At 36.9% G+C, this 18,213-nt stretch overlaps 1 protein-coding gene across 1 annotated transcript in view; it reads right to left on the reverse strand.

The window, feature by feature from the left end:
- Positions 1-15,988, reverse strand: part of LOC150083228 (MORN repeat-containing protein 4 homolog) — a 50,572-nt gene extending 34,584 nt beyond the window's left edge. The window contains exons 1-3 of the mRNA XM_090377124.1: positions 15,947-15,988; positions 8,112-8,322; positions 2,185-2,294 (exon numbers count right to left, since the gene is read on the reverse strand). Coding sequence (XP_090233250.1) covers positions 2,185-2,294; positions 8,112-8,293 — 292 coding nt within the window. The 5' untranslated portion in view covers positions 8,294-8,322; positions 15,947-15,988. The remainder of the gene's footprint in view (positions 1-2,184; positions 2,295-8,111; positions 8,323-15,946) is intronic.
- Between the last annotated feature and the right edge of the window lie 2,225 nt (positions 15,989-18,213).

Here is an 18,213-nt window from a genome sequence, read left to right on the forward strand (position 1 = left end):
CTGCAGGGTATGCCTGTATATGTATATATATATGTTGTTTGTGCAAGATTTTATTAGTCGTTGGTAGAAGGAGCTGATTGAGTTTAACCAGTGAGGCATAACTTTAAGCAAGTGAGCAGTTATAGAAAACTGACGTGAGTTGGTGTACTGCCAGGGAGAAATGTGAAGTTTTGATCAAGAACGATGGTTCTTACTCTTGAACAAAAAATTTTCGTAGTGAAGCATTATTTTGGTAAGAAATCACATACGTTGTGTCAAGATGCATTCCAAGATGTGTTCACTGAAGTGGAGGTGTCAAACAAAACCATAATTTACTATCGTATTAGAATTTTTGAAGAGAAAGGATCTGTGTGTGTGTGTGTGATCAAAAAATAATCACAGGCATGCAGTCCTAAATGTGCTGGAAGGTGTGAGGTTTGGTTTGTTGCAGTCCTCTAAATCATTATGAAATCTGTCCCAACAGAAAAACATGTCTTTAGGTAGTGCAAAACATGTCTTTAGGTATAAAGCTACACATTTCTTGCATTTGAGAGCATATTGCATCCATGAATTGTGGAATATCGATCATGCTGCTAGGCTTCATTACTATAATTGTTTTAGAGCCTTTGTCCATAACAACATTCAAATGTTAGACAAAACTTGTTTTTCCAGATGAAGCAAGCATGGTTTCACCTGAGTTGTTATGTTAATAGTGAAAATGATCAATTATGGAATTTAACAATCCCCATGCATATCACTAAAATCTATTGCATTCAATTAAATCACGAGAATGCACACTAAATGTGTGCATTCTCATGATGCAAGATTATCTGTCCAATATTCTTTGAGGACACTGTGACACCAGAACATTATCAAAACATTTTAATGCAATTTATCACAGAGCCACTTGCCATACCAGGTGAATGACCATGAACTTATCAAAATATTTTAATGCAGTTTATCGCTTCACTTGAGGTCAATGAGAGATATTCCTGGATTCAGCAGAACAGAGCCACTTGCCATACTGCACAAACAAATTATTTTTGAAGAACAGATGATTTCACAGGGCTTATGTCCCTCCCCCCCCATGTCTCAGATCTATCTCCAACAGATTTGTTTCTGTAGCCACATTTCAAAGGACTTGTAACAATAACCCTTGCACCATAAAACAACTGAAAACGAACATCTTAGAAGCTATTGCAAAAGTAAATCAAATAACTCATTATCAAGTGGCACAGAATATGGTGAAACAAGTGAATGCTTGCATTCAGTAGACTGGTGGGTACTTCCAGTATCTTTTGTGAACTGTATTTAAATAATTTTTTTTATTGTTTTACATATTTGCTTGTTATTATAACAAATATTATGAAGTGAAACTCCGGTCACATTTTAAAATGAACTCCCTGTATAATAACACTGATCAACATTTGTTTCTCTTACTATCTTTGCTCTGATTGATTGATTGATTGATTGATTGATTGATTGATTGATTGATATCTCTGATTGATTTTTTCAAACTGATTCCAAATATGGGAGAAAAAATAATCTCCAACTCTCACAGTTATGGAGAAGCTTCTAGCTTCATTTTTCATAAAAACAGAACTACTACAAAATTAAATATCCTCTTCAAAAGAATACTTTATTATTTAAATGTTTGGAAGACAACTGATTTCTTAATTCGCTTATTATATTCATTATATTAATTCATTATATTAATGAATAATGTTTTCTCCAAATTCATTATATTAATGAATTTGGAGAAAACTATTTTGGAAGGAAATAACATTAGAGCAGAGCTGTGAATTTTTGTATTTATATTTTTCACAGGTTTTAGCACTGTTTTAAAATTATTGTAAGATTTTTTTATGTATCTTTGGTTTTATTTGCTTATGACTTATCTACCAATTTCCGAGACAACTTTTTTTATATGATTTTTTTCTTGCTAGAGAGGTTTACAAGATATCACTCTGTCCAGGCTGTCTAATATGGAATCAGCCCCTCTATAAGACATACTAACTCAAATTTTACGTCTTACTAAACTAAAGTAGCTGAAGTTTTTCCATCATTCAAATTTCAAATGAAATTGTTGAATGAACATTTCGATTACTGAACTAATCATTTGAATATGCTCATCACTACTAAGAAACTTGGAATATATTACTATTAATGAAAAAGGAGACAGACACTAAGGATACAATTACATACCATTTCCCCAGACTCGTCCTCCTCGAAACTCTCCTTCAAATCTCATACCATCACTTCGCCAAAAAGTGCCATGTCCATGAAACCATCCTTGCATGAATTCTCCTTCATACCTGTCAAATTAAAAATTCTCAAACTATATAAACTTATTTTAAAATTAGTTTTACTGAATACTAAATTTGGGTATTCAGTAAGCATGCACTCCCTGGCCAAAAATTGAAATCTTTTGCAATTGACATCAACAGATAATTAAATGCATGCAAATATAAATTTTCACATAGTGTGATCACAAGTTCTTTGGTATCAGATAAATTATTATTATTATTATTAATATCCATATGATGCAAGGAAGCCTGAGGCTTATGCTGCACCAGGAAAGAAAAAAGTTCCAGAGTATCCCTGAGAGAGAGAGAGAGAGTCAAAAGTAGAAGGGACTCACCAAGAAAGAGAAGAATGATGATATCCAGCTCAGGACCCTGGGTGTGCCAAGCCCATACTCACCAGATGTGAGCCCCTGGGGATGCATGCTTTCCTAGCACTTTTTAGCCAATGGTCATGGGAAGGACAAGTGATCTTTCCAATTTTCAAAAATCGTGTTATTGCTGAGAATGCAATTGGCAGGAGCCACAATTGAGAAAACAAAGGAAATCATTAGGGTGTTGAAAGCAACCATTTCAAAAGTGTATATGATGAATGGAAGACAAAAAGAGAATATAGCTCTAAAAGGAAGAAATGTGGCAGAAAGTATACAAAATTGGCAAGAAAGAGAACAGAAGATCCAGTGTGCAGCAAATAACTGAAAAATTCAATCAGGCAAAGAAAAACCCATTTCCAACCATGAAGGGGGATTTTGTAGTCATGTGCCTATAGATGTCTGCTCAGAAAGCCACTTTTGTAAAGTAAAATCGAAAGATTCGACTAGAGTCATGTTGCCAATACCAAGACTGAACCGTGGAATAGTGAAAAAATAACGTGGGGTAATTAACCTCATTTTAAACAGTTTTGTACTGATGGCAGGGCGAGTAGTGTGAACCTCACAAAGCTATGCATCAAAGACTGTCGTGTGTCCACCACTCAAGTGGCTGGATGGTCTCGTGATATGAAGCATGTTCTGTTTGTACAAACTGAGTCTACTCATACCATTAAAGGTCATGTTACTTCCAATAAATATCTTTCTGTTATATCAGTCAAATTTTTGTCTGCAGCATTTCATTTTTACTCGCATTCCAATGGATTCTTCCAAGACCACAACACAATGCGATGGATCCTTTCAAAAACAACAATTTTTGCACAATGCAAAAATTGTATCTGAATGATTTGAGTAACATTCCTAAGATTTCCAACATCTACCCTGGCCAACTAATTCACCTTGAATTAGGTGGCCAGGATAAAAAATAATAATAATAAAATTAGATTACAGTAAGAAATATTAATCTAAAATATAATGGAATTAAACTGAAACTTTATTCAAAATAATAATCTGCAACTTACATTGTTTCATCTATCCATAGAAGATGAGTTGATATTTCATTGAAACAGTTGAAATTTTATCATTCTGACTATATAAGAATAATTGAGATTGCAGAATACAGTTCTCCCTAATAGCAATAACGGTTTCAAAACATACAGAGTAAGAAATTTAGACATGTTAATTGAGCAAATACTGGACAGCAAGCTCATATACTGACTAGTTAAAACTGGTCACTCAGCAACCCTAGTTACATCTATTAAATCAAAGCAAGGTGACTTTGTGTCTGTGCTGCGAACAAGAAAAATCCTTTGACAAAACTTAGGCATATTGGAAACAGTAGTGGATTTGAAGGGGCAGGATGTTCCTCAAACGTTATACTAAAACCTAAAATATGACAGCCAGTTTCTACCACTGATTAGAAAAGTTTCTTTTACAAGCAGTAGTAGAAACTGGGTGTCATCTTTTCAGGGAAGAAAGAGAGACTTTAGCTGAAGGTAAGAAGGGGTGGTTAATGACAAGGTTGTTAATGTCATATTGCTTCAAAATGACTTAGATTCACAAATGATTTGAAAAATGGCAACTGAAGCATAATGCTGCTAAATTAAGATTTTGACATACAGTAATAGTGTTTTACGAATTTTACGTAACTCAGGAATGACTAATAAAATATTGCTACTATATTCCTCATATGCCAAAATTACAAAAACCACATAGCCTCAGAAGAATAAAGAAAAATAGCTATATATTTTTCAATTAATTAGTTTTATATATAGAAAGAGTTATATATTTTTAATTATTTCAATTTAAAACTTTATCTGGGAAGAGCAGTGACGTAGCCGGAGTGGCATATAAGAAAAGAAAAAAAAAAAACATGTTATTATTGTACTGTAAAAACTGATATCTATTTCGCAGCCTTGGCTATTATATTTTTACTGTTTTAAATTTTACAATCCTAAAAAAAAAAAAAAAAAAAAAATTGAGTGAAAAAAAAAATTACGTAAGTCCGAAGTTACATAACTCAGGCTTACATAAGTCGGGGACTTACCATATAGGGGTTACAAGTTAGAAGGAATGGAGTTAAGAGTTGGAATGTCAAAAAAGACTTAGGGGTTAAGATGTAAACATGAAATTTTCAATGCAGTGTAAATAAGTGGCTAGGAAGGCAAATGGTGTCCTGTCTATGATATATATAGGACCTTTACAAGCAGAGAAAAGGATGTCATCATACATTTATATAAGATAATAGTGAGACAGTATTTAAAATATTGTGTTCATGCCTAGAGGCCACACTTGGAAAAAAGACATAGAAGTTCTAGAAAGAGTTCAAAAAAGGGCAACCAGATTGGTAAGGAGTGCTATTTCTTGTCCAAGCTTGGCAACTAGGCATCTCTCTTTTTCCAAGGAAAAACAGAGAGAGTTGTTGTTGTTGTTGTTGTTATTTTGTTTTTAGGAGCATTAGCAACTAAGGCCATATTGCTCCGGGGATATGTGGTGGTCATTCTCTGACCTTTCTGCATCCTCCATATTTGGTGGTCACGGGCTCGAACCCCGGTCTACTCAAGAAGCGTGTGCTAAGCACTGCTGCTCCTGCCCACCTGGCTAGGGAGGCGCCAAAAGAGAGAGAGAGAGAGAGAGAGAGAGAGAGAGAGAGAGAGAGAGAGAGAGAGAGAAGAAACAGTGGGCACAAATACAGAATTTTGGTGAGTAAATAAAATGCTGGATCATATGAAGTTTACTTTCGGGGGCAACATGTTGTCAATAAACAGAATGAATGGCCTGCAACAGTGGACGAGATAGTTTGGTAAAGTTCAAAGTGGAATTAGATAGGCACTTTTATGATGAAGGGGTAAGGTATGAATAATATATATATATATATATATATATATATATATTTTTTTTTTTTTGTAGGTGCAAAAAAACTCACTTCCTCTGCATCATTTTGGCATGTAATACTAATACAAATTGGTATTAAAGACAAATAAACTTCATTGACATATGCAACTTATTGACTCTAGGTTTTCACATGCCGAAGTTGCATCGTTTTGCCAACATTGATCAAAATGCTATATTATTGGACAACTCTTTGATAATCAAACTCAGTGTTGCATGTTTCTCATTCTTTGCAACTAATCACATCTAATAGTTACTGCCAATACAACTGCACATTATAATAGACATTTTAGCAATATAATTGCTATCACATAATGTATAATAATGGATATCAATATGTTCCCTGTCTAATATAGAATTAAATGAGTTCTGGGATTACCAATGTGATCTTAGGTAGTCTAGAGACCAGACATGTATATTTTTATAAGTGTTAAAAAATAGGCTATGGGTACCCAGATGAACAATTGTGTTGTTCCAGAACTTCTGTGACTTTTCGGTCCCTAGAGGATTTTTGGTTTGGTTTGGTTTTTAATGGTGCATGGTCCTTAGAGGAACTGCACCATTGCACCTCAGTAAATGATTTGGTAATTATAATTAGCAATTTGACTACTAAGAAAACAGACTATGACAACAAACAAAATCTTAACTCCTTCTGCTTATAATCAATAATAAAGACAATATTAAAGAAACATAATTTTCTGGTGCTACATATTAGCAGGCAATGCTAGTACAAAAAAATAATCAAATTTTTTCTAAAAGCTGTGAAAGTATACTATATACATACTATATACTGAAAGGACAGAATTTGTGGGATACTTAGTTCCTGGGCAACATGATGCTGTCATTCCTCTCGCTAGCGGACAAACCCACAGCTTGGCAGGTACATAGGTACACTGCATTCACATAGACCATAATTCAATGTCAGTATGGATAAATGTCACGAGTTAATTGACTTTGAAAGAGGGATGATAGCAGGTGCCTGATGCATGGATCACTCTATCGCAGAGGTGGTACGAAATTTGCACTATCCCCATTCGACAGTATCAAGAGTGTATCAGGAATACGCCATTTCCAGAATAACATCTCATTGTGGACAGTCCTGTGGGCAGGAAAAGGTGGTAGATGAACGTGGCTATCGATGTCTGTCTCGTATTGTTTCAGTCAACCGGAGAACAGCAGTGGCACAAATCACCATGACTTCAATGAGGGAGGTGCCATAAATGTCTCCACCAAGACCATCAAGCAATCATTGACCACAACAGATTATGGGAACAGCTGACCCACCAGAATCCCATTGCTAACACCACGACACAGGACTCTACACCTCAACTGGGCAAAGGGACATCAGCACTGGACCTTGGATGATTGGAGATGGGTCTCCTTGTCCGATGAGTCCCATTTCTAGTTATTTTGAGCAGACCAGAGGGTGCGTATCTGGTGGAAACCACACAAAGCTATGCACCCATCATGTTAACACAGAGCTGTTCAGGCAGGTGGACAGTCGGCAATGGTCTAGGGCGTGCTCAACTGACACAAGTTGGGACCTCTGGTACATCTAGAAGCATCTCTGAATGGTCCAGGTTACGTGTCCATCCTTGCAGACCATCTGCATCCTTTCATGGTCATCATGCACCTACAGGGCAATGGACTCTTCCAGCAGGACAATGCGATTCCCCACAGAGCTGTGGTGATTAGAACATGGTTTGAACAGCATTCTGCTGATTTTACCATCATGGAATGGCCTCCCAGTTTACCGGGCATGAACTCTGCGGAGCATCTTTGGGATGCTGTGGAAAGGTCCGTTCAAGGTTTGGATCCTCCATCCAGGAATGCGAAAGAATTATGGACAGCAGTGCAGAAAGCATGGATGGAAATAGCTGTGGAATGCTTTCGTAAACTAGGAGACTCAATACTTCGCTGTGTGACTGCCCTTATCCAGGCAAAAGGTGGGCCTACCCATTACTAGGTAGGTATTCCATGAATTCTGTCCACTTAGTGTATACTATACATACAATACTATGAAGGTATACTTCATAATATTTAACATTTTTTTGTAAAAGAAAGTTAGGTTACCGAAAATTTGAAAAAAGTATAATTTTTTAAAGTAGAGTTGCATGATGACATATCATTCTAAAATGTCAAAAAAAAAAAAAATGCTTGTAATCAAACTGAACATCTGCTTGATGTACTATTTGATTGATAATAGCTGTTAGTCCTGATTAGGCGCAAACAATAAGAAACATGCACAGCTGAGTTTGATTTTCAATGAACCACCCAACAGCTTCAGGAAGTAAAAGGTTTGAATCAATGAAGTTATTTACTTGTTCATAATCCTTCATTACTGATATGATGAAATTAATATTCTTTTTAAGAGCTGCAAAGGGCTAAAAACAGAATTTTACTTTGCTAAATTATCTAATCTAAATACAGTGGACTTCTGTCTGTCTCACTTTAAAAATGATATGCTGATTAAGTGAGATTTGTAATAATTTCTGGGCTGAAAGCCATGGTAAGCTGTTTCTCAGAAGTGAATCTCCATTGAAATTAGTGGTATAGATCTTCCACTTACTTCGAGCCATCTGAAAAATGCATGAGACCAAGACCGGAGGGAAGGCCATTCTCAAACCGTCCAATGTAGAAGTTATCATTTCGAAATTTCATCTGTCCCATTCCATGCTTTACAAACTTTTCATTCCATTCGCCAGTATACACCGCTCCATCTGGATAATTAAAGTAGCCAAGTATCTCCATACTTGATCTGTCAGAATCATTTGATTTAGCTGGAAAAGAATTATACATGTATTATTATTTATTACATTTTCTAAAAGTAATGTGCTTTCCAATTTCATTAAATGTAAATATTAAATGATTTAATATAAGAGATAATTTATATTAGAACAGGGGCCAAAACAGATAAAATGCTGAAGGTTGCAAGCTGCAAGGATTCTTGTGGGCAGCAAGAACAGTTCCTTATCACTAATTATGCATGTTTCAAAATAGGATTTAATTTTTGTTGTTCAATGTTTATATTTACGGTTTAATTTTTTATATGTATTAATTAAATGCAAAAATAAAATAGAACACAGTCATTACATGACACTAATAATATTCTTATATGGTTTTAATCTGAAAATGTCATCTCATACACATTTTCCAGTCTCTCTACATCTCTAATGCTTTGAGATTGTATTACATTGAGTGCCTGACATCGTAGTCATAACATCATAATTGGAGTAATGAGGAATGGTGCTGTGTACTCCTCACAAATGAGTTCAGATACAGTCACCAGTCGGAATCTTGTTACGTCTTAGTCTGACGTGAAAGAGGAATCCAGAACAAAACTCTATGCACATACAGGAACACAGTCAGTTTGGTGGAGCTAGTATGGATAGCATTAGTCTTTGCAGTCGTACAGGTCTGTGGCAGTTAGTCAACACCATTATCACTCATATGTTGAAGATATTCAACATATGAGTGATAATGAAGATATTCAACATATGAGTGTTATCATTAAAGAAAGAAAATGATATTCAGCCACCTGATTTTTGGATTAAGATGGGTGAGATGACTCATCATATACTGATTACTTTTTTCTTCTCAAATATTGAATATACCCCCTTCCTCTTAATAGTGGAAGCTGAAATAAATGTTAAATCTGCAGCATGAGCAATTATTTCATTATGAAATTTATCCCGGATGATTATCCTGTACAGAATATTTTCTGGTGATAACTTTTGCACAACTATAAATTTACCAGTCATATGGGCTCAAACGCATGTACTAAATTGCATTGATTGACCATTCAACTATGTCAGGCCTTCTATTTGCATCCAGGGCTGGCCTTAAAGGAAAACAAACCAGAAGGTTCTCCAGAACATAAACATGTCAGCATTTAGATGGCATCCCCTAGGCTTGCACATTATTTGGCAGACATTCTTAACTGGCCACTTAGCAAGTTCTGCCAAGAATATATATACATTATGAAGTCTCTATGAAGAGATATACAAATGCTTGTAATTTACATGTGTATTTGCAAGCCTCTTTAGTTGCAAATTCCTCTGTCCTCTGGTTACTATGGGCGTCACAAGGATGCCAAGTCACTTTGGGCCAAAAAATTAAAAGAAGCTGAATGAAGAATAACTGAAAATCTTAGAGACGAAATTCTTGGTAATATTGTGCACGTGAGGCCACACAATGTCGCACCAAAGCAACATTGTTGATTGTCAGGCCTACTCATTTTTTTTTTTTTTTTAGTTTGTTTAATGCCTCAATGTACTGAAATTAATTTATTATCGTTCCTTCTCCAAAAATATGATGGGGATAATGCCCATAAAGTACCAAAGAACAGCAAACATCATTTTGCCTGCTGATGCTTGGACTTTTAAATTTTTTTGGACATTTGATGGTGAAATTCTTGGACCGTGTCCTTGTTTATTGGATCACAACGATGAACCTGGATTCAACTCGTCACAATAACCTTTAAAAATGCATAATTTTTTTTGTCAGAACCTCAATATCAGTCAGTTGGTTTCTCCATGAGAATCCTACTGTAGTTACCATATATAGAATGGAGAGACTAAATCTGGTGAACTAGCACCACTCAAAAGAATTGGCTTAGCTGGAAAGTTTAGAAGTACTCATTATATCTCCTATTTGAATAATTAGGATACAGTGAAATTTAGAACTTCTTGGGGGAGGGGGCAACACATAAACAAGTGGTCAGTGCAGAGTGCAGTAGCACATACTTTTCTGTTTACTGTGGCTCGAGCTCATGGTACCTCTACATGAAGGCTAATAATAATAATAATACTTTATGGAAATTTTTTTTAAAAAAGTATGTTTACATTTTAAAATTGTACAAAAAAAAAAAGCAAGGATAGAGATCATTACAAATGAAGTTTTTAATGAAGAAGAAGAGAGCCCTCAAAGACTGAGTGCTGGGGGCTTGAATGGGATAAAGATAGACCTGGCTAGGATGATTTGCTAATCTCCCTAGAAGCAGAAATTCAGCTGGAACAGATGGTTGTTTCATGAAAGTTTATCCAGCAATCGTGATGAGGCAGTTTTCAAGATAAGTAGACAGACACGTTAACTACATAATTGTAATTATTGGGCCATTGAAAACTGCACATACAAACCGAAACAAAATTAAGCTGAGATGGATTGTCGGACTTTTTTTTTTTTTTTTTGTCAACTATTTATAAATGTTACAAGATTTTATTTTAGAACTGAAGGTCAAGATTCTTAAATCTGTAAATGAAAAATTACCAAAGAAGTGGATCAGATATTGAGACCAATTGGGTGGTGCCCGGTCGACAGATTTAGCCCCTGCATTACAAATATGGTAAATTAACCATCTCCTGCTAATTTATGTAACAAGAGAAGTCATATTATAGCATGAGATTAAACTCGTGATCTTATGTATTACTGTGTACACATGGTTATACCCAAGTGATCAGCATTATAAAAATATAAATCCGGATGAATCAACATATGTATCAGAGAGAAGAGGAAAATCTGTATTTAATTATTTAATGTATTTAATATCAATAAAAAGCATTAAATGATAAATTGAGTATACTAACCAACCAAGCAAACAAACAAAGAGCATGCTAGTGTAGAAAGTGGATTTTAAGAATGATTCATAAAAAAGGATTCAAAAGCAAGTTAAACATAAATGTTCTCCAAGTTTCTTACTGTCCAAAGAAAGTTGTGAAAAAAACTTACCAAGAAATCTCAAAACAGAAGAAAAGTTTCAATGGAAAGAAATTTAAATTTAATTTTATTTAATAGTGGAAAGAAATTTAATAAATCCATTCTCTGAATACAGTATAACTACATTCCTCTGTAGATGATCCTGCATTATCTCTGATCCTCAGATCTCCTATGCTTAATACAATTAGAGCCAATCAGTTTAACAATAACACTGTTTTGCTCTTAAAAGACAATAGTTGTTCTACATCATCTACTTTGGCCTCTGGCAGACATATCCTAGTACTACTCCACATATACTTTTTGCACAATATATTTCACATTTCCATGACAATTAAATCACCACCTATAGCAATTTCCTGTAGAACCAAGAATTGTTACTGCAGAGGATGTCTTTGAGTTGTCTGATGCTGGAGTATGGACTCAAACATTGGGCTGGGCAGCTGAGACCTTGATGAGTCCCTCTCTTTTAACCTTCAAGGGCATTAACCCTATTCTTCAAACCCTCATATAATCTCATCAAAACTGAGTTTGCCCTTAACCTTCTCATGCTTTTTGCAGTGAACACACACAAAGGCATCCCCTATAACTGTATCATGTCCTACTCAGTTGCATTGCAAAAAGGAGCATAAGGGTCCCTACACACTGGTGAGTGAGTGAAGTTTTACTACACATTGGTTTAAATGAGACTCTTCATAATGCCAGCGAGCGACAAAGTGGTGTTGCTGATTCTCAAGCCAGAAACATTTTGAGCTTATGTACTAGACTTCCTCTCCCTGCTTTGTGCTGGTTACCTTGTAAAAGATGTAAAATTTAAAAAGAAATTTTAATGAGTGAGGTGCCGTCTCAACCTGTACTTTGAGAAAAGATTAAGTCAATTTTTGGAGAAAAGAAGTTACAAACAAGTTGTGGACTTAAGTGGCAGTTGCCAGCAGACTAGAAAGTGGTGAGATGAATTTATTATTTCAGTTAAATAGGCATATATGTACAATGTGTATGTATGCATTTCTTTGTATAGGCCTATTCATACGTTTCCCATAAAGAAATTACAGTATTATAGTTAAGTTTAGGACCAGTGAACACAAGTCCAAACATAATGACAATATTCTTATTATTACACACATACATATGAGATTGTAGGAAAAGAGATCTAATTCTAAATATAAAATAGTAGGCTGACATGGACTCAAAAAAAAAAACAATTTTCAGGTGCTTCTGCTTTTATGTAAAGGTGCCAATATGTATTTTTCCCTGTCCATTCACATTCAACAACTCGACTCCTAGTACTACTAATAATAATAATTATTATTACTAGTAGTAATAATAATTATAATTATTATTACTACTAGTAATAATAATTATAATAATAATTATTATTATTATTATTACTAGTAGTAGTAGTATTTTATTTATAATAGTAGTAGTATAAGTTTTTTTTTTTTTTTCTATTTATTTTGGAGAAAAGAAGTTACAAACAAGTTGTGAACTGAAGTGGCAGTTGCCAGCAGACCAGAAAGTGGTGAGATGAATTTATTATTTCAGTTAAATAGGCATATATGTTTATTTATCTATTTATTTTTATTTACAATAATAGCAACAGCAGTATTTAATAATAATATATATCCTATATTTTACTATTATTAAAACAATAAGAATTTATTTTATCCTAACAAACTTCCTATTCCTTTTTTTTCCCATGATAATTTTGATTTGGTCTGCAACTGCATGGGCTCTCTGGGCATTTATTTGTAAGAACTTCAAGGCTTGGCCATTATTTTTATTATGGGAATATTCCATAATTTATTTTCTGTTTAAATTGGTTGACTGCTTTGATATATATATATATATATATATATATATGGGGCACTTGGGATCTCTAAGGAGATGATTGTAAGACAGGCAGCCCAGCTGTTTTACAATTTGAGCATTTCGTCTCTTGGGACTTTTACATTCCTTGTAGAGTAGCCTCTGACAGCATAGAGGCCACAGGTTCGCTCTTTTTTTGGGAGCAGGTGTTGAAGTGTACACAAACTTCAAATGCTTATTGCACTTAGGTATTGAGAAATGTTTCCCATACCTATGGCTTCCCCAGCCAATGTACACTGAATGGACAAAAATCATGGGATACCTACCTAGTAACAGGTAGGCCCACCTTTCGGCCGGATAAGGGCAATCACACGGTGAGGCAAGGCATTGAGTCCACTAGTTCATGAAAGCATTCACCATGTATTTCCATTCATGCTTGCTGCACCGCTGTTCATAATTCCGTCACATTCCTGGGTGGAGAATCCAAAGCTCGAATAGACCTTTCCAAAGCATCCCATAGGGCTCATGTCCCATGAACGGGGAGGCCATTCCATGGTGGTAAAATCTGAGGAATGCTCTTCGAACCTGTTGGGGGTGCATTGCCCTGCTGGAAGAGTCCATCGCCCTGTGGGTGCACGATGACCATTAAAGGATGCAGATGGTCCGCAAGGATGGACACATAACCCGGACCGTTAAGAGATGCATCTAGACGTATCAGAAGTCCCAACACGTGCCAGTTGAACATGCCTCAGACCATTACCGACTGTCCACCTGCCTGAACAGTTCCTTGTTGACATGACAGGTGCATAGCTTCGTGAAGTTTCCACTAGATACGTACCCTCCAGTCTGTTCAAAATAACTGTAAATGGGACTCATTAGACCAGGAGACAGTCTCCAACCATCCAAGGTCCAGTGCTGATGTTCTTTTGCCCAGTTGAGGCATAGAGTCCTGTGTTGTGGTGTTAGCAATGGGACTCTGCTGGGTCGGTGGCTTCCATAACCTACTGCAGCTAAAGATCGCCTGAAGTTGTTGGTGGAGACGTTTCTGGCACCTTGCACATTAAAGTAGGCAATGATTTGTGCCATTACTGCTCTCCAGTTGGCTGAAACAATGCAAAACAGTGCAATGACCACGTTCATCCACCACCTTTCTCTGCCCACAGCACTGTCCACAATGAGAAGTTATTCCGGAATGGCACATTCCTGATACACTCTTGATACTGTCAAACGGGGATAGTGCAATTTCTGTACCATCTCTGCAATAGTATCCCATGCGTCCGGAACCCACTATCATCCCACTTTCAATTCATAAATTTCTGCTATGACATCACGCTTGGTCTTGTTGTTGTCAATTTCAAAAAAAATAATGTTTGGGCCTCTGATTTTGGGTTTGTCCATTTTCAGGCCCATCTTATTTACCTTGGGATTATTCCTGATTTTGTCTGCATCAGTTTTAGTGGCTGCTTCAATTACCAGTCCAGTTTTCCTGAGTCCCTTCATTTTAATTGACTTAAACTCATTTTCCAAGTTATTTGTGATGGCTTGTTTTATGGCTTAACTTGTGTTAAGTTCAGAGCCTATAGAAGGTCAAGTCACCACACTTTTCATCTTTATCCTGTTTAGGTGGAGTTTCTTGTTTCCTAGATTTACTGGGAATCTTGTTGTTCTTTAATGCTTGTGCATAAGATTGAGTTTGTTGCTTCTGTATTTTAATTTGTCTCTAATTATGTTCTCAAAATTTTATTTTCTATGTGCAGGTCAGTCATTGCATGTTCAAGTATTGTCCAGTACTGGATTATCTTTTCTCTAGTTGTAGCTGTAACCCTGCAAGATTTATCTGTCATTAAGTGATGAAGTTTAAGGAACTTAGTCATGATAATTTTATCCAGGGCAGTGCCCTTCCTGGGAGAAAGTATCTGTGTGCTCTATATTGATTTTGTAACAATCCTGGGTATTTTTTTCAGATTTTTGGGGACTCAGTAGTAGCTCGGGTTTTTGTATTTTACTTCCTTTTTGAAGCAGAAGCTGGAAGGATTCATTCTCTGAGCTGATTTGCATATTTACTTTATTGTTTTCCAGGGAGTTCCTAGGGAATATGGCACCCGGGTGCAAATCGCAATTTGGCATCACCCTTTAAAATTTTCTTCATATGTGTATTTAAGTTTCAGGTTTTCAGGCACCCCTTGAACGTTGCCACCCGGGTCCAGTGTACCCATAGCACCCTCAGAATGGCCTTTATTGTTTTTGCAAGAATGATGCCCTTTAGGTTGCAAATTATGGCTGCCAGTGTCTGAATCTGTACTCTTTTCTTTTTGGAATTTCCTGCTATTTTCGTCTATCAAATACTTATGACTAATCGAAGATTGGTTCAATTTGAGCTTAGCTTCTAACTCTCAGGGTCCAAGGAATCCAGAAATAAATCATAAATGAAGTAGCTCTTTCTGTAGGATCAGTATAAGCATGTAAGCTTCGTTCTGCAAAGGGGGGAGGGGTGGAATCAAGTGGTAAAGTCGAGTGGTTAGTCGATTTGAAAATTACAAATGTTTTGACACACTTAACAGTCTTACATAAATAGAATGTTGTTTTAGTGAGATCAATTGTAATCTCACACTCACCTTTGAGGTTCAGCCAGATGTGAGCATCGGAAGAAAATCCCTCCAAGAAGCAAACAACCCTTAAACAATAACAACAGCAATCGCCATTGTTAGCGTTCAGAAAGTTGGAGTAGTCAGATTCAGCAAAAAACCTCAGAAATATTGTTAAAATGAATCTCAGTAATATAACTCCATTTTCCTGCATTTAAGGAAATAACAGATTCCATTTCTATAAAATAAATAAATAGAAATCATACAAGAAAAGGCTCCTACCTTGATCGCTAATACTCACCGCGATCTTCGTCTTCTGCTGTATATGGTGAAGTTTTCTTTGTTCTCCCCTAGTGGAAATATTCCTACATCTACATCAAGCACAGCTCGACAGCATGCAATTGTACCTCTTGATGCCCTCTAGCAGACTCTTGTCAAAGGAACCACAGAGAAGGAAGATATGTTACTACTCTGTGAAAGGAACAACTGACCCAGATGATGTCCTTCATTTCAGTTCATACATTATAGATCCTCTTGTTAGCATCTTCAATTTTCAGGAAATATGCCTTGGCCAAGGGGTATTTCATGTTTATGTAGATAAAACAGATGATGAGATCTGTTCCCAAGGTTCAAGTAACAAATAATTTGAGCAGTAACAGATAGTAGCAACCATCTTTACCCATCTAAAGATACTTGAAAAAGCTCTTCTTACAACTCTTAAAACCCACATACTCCCCTGCCCCATCCCTCAACCACAGATCCACCATGCAGCAAAAAATATAACTACAATCAGGGATGAGCTGTGAATATTTTAGCAATGGGCTCGCACTTTTGCCGACTTTTTTGATGTGAAACATCCTTTGGGGGGGAGGATGTTTGATCGGTCACGGAAGTGACGTCATCCGGCGTCTGCCAGAGTCGCTTACCACGCTCAGACCACTAGTCTGTGTGGAGCACTCACTAGTAGTATGATTAGAGCGCTTGACGCATTTTTCGTGACCAGTAGGATATCTCGAGTTCTAACTCTTTGGAATTTTTGAATAGTATGACGTCACAATCATACTTCCTTCAGTAAGTATGATTGCAAGTATTTGTCATGTGACTGCAACAATACAAAGATTTGTCAACAATTTCTTATTTCGTCTCATATTTTCGCACATGCAGCTGTTCGGGGCACCTAACATTCCTTCCTTTAGGTGTCCCGACATTTAGATATGTTGTTAGGTGCAGAGACATTTAGACACGTTGCAGTTGCAAATCACAGTCTATTAAAATGCACTGTTTGCTTGATGTTTGCGGAGCAGTCGGGTACGGGACATGATACTGCCAAGGGGGATGTCTTTGTGTGTGCACGATGTAAGGAGTGCAAGGAAATCAGGCGACAACTCAGCGTTGTTATGGGCCTTTATGAGACCTTGAAGGAGAGGGTGGATGCCCTCGAAGGAAATAAATTGAGGGGCCCATCAAGCTCTCAGCTGCCCACATCAACGCCAGAGCTTGCACTTGGTCATCAGGCAACACAGGGGCAGCCCCCTAGGCAGAATGCGCTGGTCCCACAGGAACTAGTAGTTGTTGGTGACTCTATTGTCAGGGAAACGGGGAACATACTTTGTAAAAAGGATAGGTGGAATAGGACCAGGGTATGTCTGCCAGGGGCAAAGGTTGATGACGTTGTAGAGCGGATATCATCTTTTAAGGGCACAAAGGGTGATATAGTTGTACACGTTGGCACTAATGATATTAAGAGTAGGAGACCGGCGGAATTACTTAGCAAGTACAGGTCACTGTTGAAAAAAAGCCGTGAATTAGGGTTGAACTTGAAAGTGTCTGCAATTCTGCCCAGACACGATAGGAGGGAGTATATGATGAGAGCCCTGTCGATCAATTCGGCCCTGGAGGGATTGTGCAAGGCTCAAGGGGTAGAATTTTTTTCAGCCTGGACTGTACTTGTTAACAGGAGAGATTGCTTCTACAGGGATGGGATACACTTAAATAGAAAGGGTGCAAGAATTTTTGCTGATGCTGTCGAGGCAGTGTTAGGTGGGTCGGAAAATTGCTAGTTGGGGGGGATACAAGGACTAATAGATTAACAGTAGCCACTGGCAGAGGTGGAAGTGATTCTTGCACTGCTTCTATTCAAATGAGCAGAAGTCTGAAAAACAAGATGCAGGATATTTCAGAGACTGCTGGTAGTCATTGCGTTACAAGTAAACACATGGGTTGTGTTAGGGTAGCTAAGAATAGGAACAGGTGCATGTATACCTGCATGTACACCAATGCTAGGAGTTTGGTAAATAAATTTGATGAATTTGAGGTATTGCTCAAAACATCAAAGGCAGATATTGCTGGGATATCAGAGACGTGGTGTCACACAGATATAAGTAATGCGGAACTGGAATTTGGGGAATACAATGTATATAGAAAGGATAGACAGGACAGGAGGGGAGGAGGGGTTATGCTATTAATTAAGAAACACATAAAGTCAAAGGAAGTGAAGCCAGTTGACATCGATGGACAGGGCAGTGTCGAGTCAGTTTGGTGTGACATAAGCATAGGGAAATCAAAATT

This window comes from Mastigoproctus giganteus, chromosome 7 (assembly GCF_048544385.1).
Source record: "Mastigoproctus giganteus isolate SK-2022 chromosome 7, ASM4854438v1, whole genome shotgun sequence".
In the NCBI taxonomy this organism is placed as follows: Eukaryota; Metazoa; Arthropoda; class Arachnida; order Uropygi; family Thelyphonidae; genus Mastigoproctus; species Mastigoproctus giganteus.